This window comes from Aedes albopictus, chromosome 3, assembly GCF_035046485.1.
Source record: "Aedes albopictus strain Foshan chromosome 3, AalbF5, whole genome shotgun sequence".
In the NCBI taxonomy this organism is placed as follows: Eukaryota; Metazoa; Arthropoda; class Insecta; order Diptera; family Culicidae; genus Aedes; species Aedes albopictus.
This window is the reverse complement of record NC_085138.1, coordinates 195,244,889-195,252,892: the sequence shown is the minus strand read 5'-3', so window position 1 is coordinate 195,252,892 and position 8,004 is coordinate 195,244,889. Positions and strand designations below refer to the sequence as shown.

The window sequence follows — 8,004 nt, the reverse complement described above, 5'->3', positions numbered from 1 at the left end:
GCAAACACGAATCGCCCAAGCGCAGGAGGCAGGTCGCGTAAATCCAGGTAAGTCACACAGTTTAAGCATTCCAGGTGTCCAGCAGCCGATTATCGTGCAGGCAGCTGCCCCGCAATTGCACGCTCCGTTTCCAACATTTGATGGGACACCGGAGAACTGGTATAGCTTCAAGAGCCTCTTCAACAGCATCATGGCGAAATATCAGAACGAGACACCGGCGATGAAGATATTGCACTTGCGTAATTCTCTCGAAGGTGATGCGAAGAGCAAAATTGACCAAGACGTCGTGAACAACAACGACTACGAGAAGGCCTGGAAGATTCTTGAGGATGCCTATGAGGATAAGCGGCTTATATTGGATGCGCACATCGACGCTATTTTGAATTGCGCAAACGTTAGCAAAGACAACCAAGCGAAATCGATTTCGGAACTAGTGGAAACCTGCTCGAAGCATGTTGATGCCTTGGAGGGTCACAGCTTTCCTGTCGAAGGTCTGGGAGAGTTGATTTTGCTTAACGTTATCTACAAAAAGTTGGACAAAGTGACACAGGAGCAGTGGGAGATGAAGGTGCCCAAAGGAGAGGTACCAGAATACGAAACGTTCATAGAGTTTCTTCGTGAACGAGGACGCGTTCTGCACGCTCAGAGCAGCAGCAGAAAGGACAACCAACGCTTCAAACGAGACAACGTGATGCAGTAGTTGGTCACAAGGTGCCAGCACATCCACGAAAGTCTTTTATCCAAACATCTACAGAAACGTGTCCGTGTTGTCAGGCCGAGCACTCGATCTACAAGTGTTCGAAGTTCCAGAACATGAATTTCGTTGAACGGAAGTCCGTAGCCGCAAGGGTAGGCTTGTGCTACAACTGTTTGAAAAGAAATCATCGGGCCATTGATTGCGAGTCCGATCAGGGGTGCAAGGTCCAAGGTTGTGGTCGGAAGCATCATAGTCTTTTGCACCCCAGCGAACAAACCAGGTCTTCGTTTCCAGTCACGCTGGAAGATGCCAACGAATCAAATAGGCAGGAAGCAGATGGTGCACGTGCAACTACAATGTGCGCACAGAACGTGCGCTTGGAAACGGAAAAACGGCAGGTGCTACTGTCAACTGCAGAGGTCTTGGTAGTGGGACATGGAGGATCCACCGTCAAATGTCGAGCATTGCTGGATTCGGGATCTGACAGTCATATTCTCACAGAGAAATTGGCCAATAGATTGAAGCTGAAGATGAGCCGAATCGACCTCCCAATCAGCGGCCTCAACGACATCCAAACGAATGTAAGACATCTTGTGTCGACAAAAATTCGCTCTCGGATCAACTCGTATACAACGAGAGAATTGGATTTCTTAGTCGTACCCAGAATTTCAGCGAATATTCCACTGGTTGAGATTGATTCTAGATCCTGGAAGATACCAACCGGCATACAGCTAGCGGATCCATCGTTCCATGTTGCAGCAGAAGTGGATTTGATCATCGGCAACGAAATATTCTTCGACTTGGTTAGGAGTGGGCGTTTGAAGCTACAAAATAGTTCGATTACGTTGGCTGAAACCGAGCTTGGCTGGGTCGCTGGAGGGTCAGTGCAAATGAAGAGGAGTGCACAGCGTACACGTGTTTGCCAGTTCAGTCGCCAAGAACAAAAGCATCGACCACTGTCGGCAGCAGAAGCAGCCGCCGAGCAGTCTCACAGGGAGAATCACGCGAGGGATGAACCAGACCGCTTCGAAGTACGATTCCCATTCAACGGCAAGAAGTTTCAACTTGGTGATCCTTACGTTATGTCGATGAAGCACGACAAGTGGCTGGTTTCCTTATCGAAGAATCCGGAGGAGCGCAAACAGAATTACACTGATATGATGGAAGTGAATCTGAATAAAAAGAAGAATATGATAAGTGCAACCGCAAAGGACAAAACAAAAACATACTACAGATCAAGGGAGTGGTTACAAGGATCCGAACATGTGTTGAGCCAGAGGTCTCAACGGGGGGTGAATGTTTACGCGAAATGAATATGTTACGAAAGAAAAATGAATATTGTATGACGTCACGAACTATTACGAAAAAATATACATTTGGGCGCCCTGTAGGATAGAACGCAGTGATAGGTAGGAACTTTTCTGTGTAGACAGTTTGCGCGCCTAGAATGAAAGCTCACTAGGTAGTGTGGAGAATAGAAAACCATTCAAAACGGAATAGGCAAGTGATCGACAGGCATGAATGAACATGTAACAGTCCACTAAGAAGCTTCGCGGTGTAAAGTCGTCGCGGAGACAAAAGATGTAAAATTTTCAAATAAAGTGTTTCGTTTAATTTAACTACGCGTTAATCATTCAGCGCATCTGAAATTCCTTCCGGTGAAGACCAACTCCTTAGCTATCGTTGGAACACTGACAAACGAGAAAAACTGACCTCACTGATTACCTGTCCTCCTCTCCTCTTCTTGGCGTAACGTCCTCACTGGGACAAAGCCTGCTTCTCAGCTTAGTGTTCTATGAGCACTTCCACAGTTTTTAACTGAGAGCTTCCTCTGCCAATGACCATTTTGCATGCGTATATCGTGTGGCAGGCACGAAGATACTGTATGCCCAAGGAAGTCAAGGAAATTTCCTCTACGAAAAGATCCTGGACCGACCGGGAATCGAACCCGTCACCCTCAGCATGGTCATGCTGAATACCCGTGCGTTTACCGCCTCGGCTATATGGGCCCTGATTACCTGTCTCTGAGCCAAATTTGGTATAGTGTGAAGAATAGGACAGATCGGTGAAGTACTAGATTTGTAGTAATGAGCTGAATTTTAGTATGGTGAGAAGGTCAATTCTCCGTTTCTGCAATAAAATGGTGCAAAAAGCGTGGGTATTATGATTCCTTGCCTAATTTGATGCTGTTTGAGCAAAACTTTGGATAGGGTAAGAAATCAAACTTTGAACTAGTTAAATCGTAATCTTAATTTGAACCATTTCGAAATTCATTAAAACGACGTACCTTTTAGGCAAATATTGTCCCGAAAAAGATGTTAAATAGCTTTCCGTAATATAACCTGATAACATGGACTTTAAAAGCATTGAAAAAAGCGTTTTTGTCATGGAAAACAGGCAATTGAAAAATCACTGTGATTTCACCCATTTCCCCCCAGAGAAAGCACATTTTCGGTGCACTCGTACAGCTCATGCATTGTATTACACGCATTGTGAACACGTTAAATGAAAGCTTATTTATCGTAGAATCGACCAACCGAATAATATTTCGCATAATTTGTCATAAAATTATCAAATTTAAGTAATTATCACTTGGAGAATGTTATCTAAATTTGAACCATTTGTATTGCAGACTACATCCCAAATTGGACTATCACACTTTTTTTGGTACGCCTAAAAAGTGAGATAAAAGTGCACATTTGCCTCGGATCGTCTCGACGTCTTCGGTGCACTTATTCCTCCATTTACAAGGAATAAGTGTACCGAAGACCTCAATTCGATCCGACGTGTCCCTGCGCTGCAATCACACTTTGAAGGTGTGTGCACACTATTGTGTCAGTCCAATTTGGGGCGCAGACAGCAATAATCTAAATTTGAACTAGTAAACGGGGGCGAGCTTCCAGTGTTGGCCAGCACACTGCGCTAGTGGTTGTTTTGTTTACTCCTGGGAGATGAAAAATTACAAATTTAGTTTCCAAGTTCCTGAAGAGTTTAGAACATTCTTAGTTGAAATTCCACTGCCTAATGAAAAATAGTTATGGGAATTAGCGAATCCATGTGTTTTTCTATTGTTCAGCACGAAATTGGCTGTTGTGGGAGATGCTCGAGCTGCTGCCGCCAGTAGTTCAAATTAAGATTAAAATTGGTTCAAATTATGATTACGATGGTTCAAATTAAGATTAAAACCATTATTCACGAATAATCGAATTTTTCAATGAAATTCGGTGCAAATACAAACTTTTTACCACTTAACAGAAAGCTTATACCCGTGGCTTTCATGTACATAAGATTTTGCCGTAGTAAATTATTTTCATGTGGGAGAATAAAACACTCAAAATTTGGGCTACTTCGGAAAGCCACAATTTGGTTCAACTTTTGATTACCTACCCTAACTATGTTGTTTATGTTGCAAGAAATGGAGAAAACAACACTGTTGCCCAAAGTTTTGCTCAAACAGCATCAAATTAGGCAAGGAATCATAATACCCACGCTTTTTGCACCTTTTTATTGCAGAAACGGAGAATTGACCTTCTCACCATACAAAAATTCAGCTCATTACTACAAATCTAGTACTTCGCCGATATGTCCTATTATAATGTGACAGTTTTCGCCAGCCGTCTCAATGTTTACCATTATAAGGTCTTTTGTTCTCGGTCCATCAGCTGGTCTTGTTTACACAACAAAACCAGCTGGTTCACCGATGTTTACGTTCATCCTCGTTGTTCTCAGCTACCAGCTGTTTATGTTTTCATAACAAAATCAGCTGGTTTCGCCTGAATCGGGGAAAGAAGGCGAAAAGATGTCATAAATGCTATAGACGAGTGCACCGATGAACATTGAGTTCACTGAGCCTGAAAATTTTTGACAGCACAGCGGGGTCGACTCCCAACAACTTCTACTCAGAGATGCATCACCAAAATGCGCTGATAATATTTTTCTTTGATTTCTTACATGAATTTACATTTAAAGTCATGCATATGCATATAGTTAATGCACTAGCCCATATTTTTGCAACTTCATCGCGAAAACTAGATGCAATAAATTAAACAAATTTTCAGCTGGGTAGAAGTTGTTGAGAGTCGACCCCGCTGTGGTGTCAAAATTCGCGGCCCGAGTGAACTTTCAGCGGGCGGTGCACTCGTCTATAGCACCTATACACGCTAAGATCAGTTTACTCATAAATAGGTAGATTATTTACCCATATTTAGGTTTCATATGCGTTACCCATAATATGGGTAAAATATACCTTCAAAAAACGGTAAAATGTACCCATATTATGAGTATAGCCACTGTACCCAAATATGGGTAAATGAACTTACCCATATTTGGATGAAAATTTTTGAGTTAGCAAATTTCTTCTCGCGATGCATTAGTGCCCCAGCAAGCACCGCCATCATAAAATTTGTAATTTGTAATTTATTTATTAACACTACGATACCCTGTTGGCAGTGATACCTTATTTCAGGTCAAGGAGAGGAAAAACAACCGGAAAATTTTACATTTTAATTTCCACGTTTTAAAGGCGTTCGTTGGCCAGTCGGTGTTCTTCCAAACACCGGTTTTAATGATTGATACCATGTCCATTGGACTCCCGCACAGGTACGAGCCGTGGTGCCCATAAAAATTGATGAACTGGTTGGTAAGTGTTTCCCGGATGAATTGATCCCGTAAAATTTTCATTTGTTGATTTTTTTATTTCACTAGGTTTGGTGCACGAAAATACTGCAGGAGCAACAAATCATCATGTCCAGCTAGCAAGGCTCCAAAATAATGGATTTTTCCCGGATTTTTCAGGTAAGTTCCGTAGTGACATCATTTTCATTAACGACCATAACCTTAAAATATTTTTTGTTTTGCAGTTCCGTCTGCACCGAAGTTTTATCAGCGTGATAAGCAACAACCGGAGGAGTGAATTACATGGTTGGTCATTTCGAAAACTTCAAAGAACCCCAGCCCGAATCCGATGTCAGTCCCGAGATGTGTCGGCCGTTATCCAGGAAGAAAATTTATTATTCTAGAGTATTTCAAATATGTAATAGCTTTAAAATATATAGAAATAAACTATAAAATGAATGCCAAATGTTGTATACCGCATTTAGTTCACCACTGGACTGCGAACTGCGACTTCTATAGTGCGAAAACGTAAATAAAAGTGCGCGATCGCATCAAATCAGGTTGATGTCTTCGGCGCACTAATTCTTAAATCTATGGTGAACAAGTGCTCTGAAGACACCGAGTTGATTTGATGCAATTGCGGACTTTTATTAGCGTTTTCGCACTCGTGAAAACTAGTGCGATAGTCCAGTGGTGAACTAAATGCGCTATATAAATGACGTGATAAATTAGGATCCTTTTTTAAAAATATAAGAAAAGTCGAAAAGAAAAAACACAGCGAAATTACTCATTTGAGTAAATCGATTTACTCATTTTTTATAAAAGGCACTTTACCCATATATGAGTAATGGGCCTTTACCCATAAAATGAGGTTGTGCACTTTTCGGCGATTATGGGTAAACTTTACCTATATTTGGGTAAACTGACCTTAGCGTGTAGGTTAGTACCATACACACTTAAATTCAGAAATTGATCTCGGTAAACGGTTTACCGAGAATCCAACAGCTGATATCTCGGTAAAATATTTACTGATTCTCGGTAAAAATTTTACCGAGATTTCGGTAAACCATTACCGAGTCTCGGTGAGCTTTGCCAAAATCTCGGTAAAAAGTTGGATTACCGAGATCTCGGCAAAGTTTTAACGACATCTCGGTAAAACTTTTACCGAGATTCAGTGAAAATTATTACCGGATCCTCGGCTGTTGGATTCTCGGCAATCCGTTTGCTGAGATCGGCGATTTAATTTAAGTGTGTATTAGGGCGATTTCAATGGATCACTAAAATAACTAAAACGGCCGCTATGAAATAAACAGATAGCGCCACCGTAGCCTTGTGTGTTTGACGTAACTCGACTGCTGTCACTGTGTTACCGTCCATATACGGTGGCGCTTTTGTTTTGATGCGTTGAGTAGCGGAAAAGTCGGCTCCAATGATCCATTTCGTCGCAAAAATCTGATGGCCGTTAAAATATTAAAAACTCATCGGATTTGTTAAAGAATTTCCAGCAAGACCTGATATTTTGATAAATATTTTTCATCTGCCCCCTCAAAATGCGAAATCCAGTCAAAAACTTTTGGAGGGGAGGGGGGAGACAAAAAGTCAAAAATAAATTTGTATCAGCCTTATTCGTAAAAAATACAATATTTTATTTAATTTTTTCCGTGCTTTCATCTCGTATACTCCTATTGTGTCCAAATGATCTTATTCGAACCGAGTTTCATTTTTTGAGCCAACTGGATTTTACTTTCTAGGTTTAATCACCGCATAACTTTATGATAATAGGACGCAATCAGTGAAGTAGTGAGCTGGATTTTTGTATGATGAGATGAACAAATCACCATTTCTGCAATGAAATGGTGAAAACGGCGTGGGTTATATGATTTCATGACTAATTTGATGCTGTTTATGCAAAAGTTTGGGTAACTGCTAGGGTAACTGTGTTGTTGAAATTGCAAGAAATAAATAATAAAACACCACAGGTACCCAAAATTTTACTCAAATAGTATCAAATCAGGCAAGAAATCATATAACCCACGCAGTTTGCACCATTTCATTGCAGAAATGGAGAATTTATCATTTCACTATATAAAAATCCATCTCACTACTTTCAATCTAGTACTTCACTGATTGAGTTCTACAGGGCACAATCGGTGAAATACTAGAATTCAATAACAAATTTTGAAAACGACGTATAAGGCATTTTATGAGACGTTTCAAATCAGCTGTTTTTTGAATGTTTACCAGTTTTGAAGCCCAACCGATGGGCCCATATATTTACATTTTCGCTAGCATAACATGTGATACTGGACCATCCAATAAACAAGGTTCATTTATCTGCAAAAATGCGTCAATCCGAGCACTATAATTATATCCCTACACCGTGGGGATGTTTTTTTCATCTGCTAGTGACATCATGCAGCTCGAGGGATTGATACATGCCACATTAGAAACCGAAACATCTCTGCCAGCAAAAATCTAATTGGCGCTCACCTCATGTTATGCTACTTTTCACGAAAACAAAAACAATCAAATAACAATGAGCGGCCCACCGGTAGAACGTCTCGTAAAATGGCTTATAATCAATGGTGTAGCATTGATTATATTGCTGTCTGCGCCCCAAATTGGACTGACACAATAGTGTGCACACACCTTCAAAGTGTGATTGCAGCGCAGGGACACGTCGGATCGAATTG

General features: G+C 41.1%; 1 protein-coding gene and 1 long non-coding RNA gene across 2 annotated transcripts; both read left to right on the top strand.

Moving 5' to 3' along the window:
- The first annotated feature begins 813 nt into the window (after positions 1-813).
- Positions 814-2,010, top strand: LOC134290515 (uncharacterized). The gene has a single exon (XM_062857672.1). It carries the CDS (start codon positions 814-816, stop codon positions 2,008-2,010), a length of 1,197 nt encoding a protein of 398 aa, XP_062713656.1.
- A 3,092-nt stretch (positions 2,011-5,102) lies between these two features.
- Positions 5,103-5,770, top strand: LOC109428603 (uncharacterized). The gene is made up of 3 exons (XR_003894795.2): positions 5,103-5,336; positions 5,402-5,491; positions 5,557-5,770. It is a non-coding gene; the product is annotated as an uncharacterized LOC109428603 (long non-coding RNA).
- Positions 5,771-8,004: the final 2,234 nt, after the last annotated feature.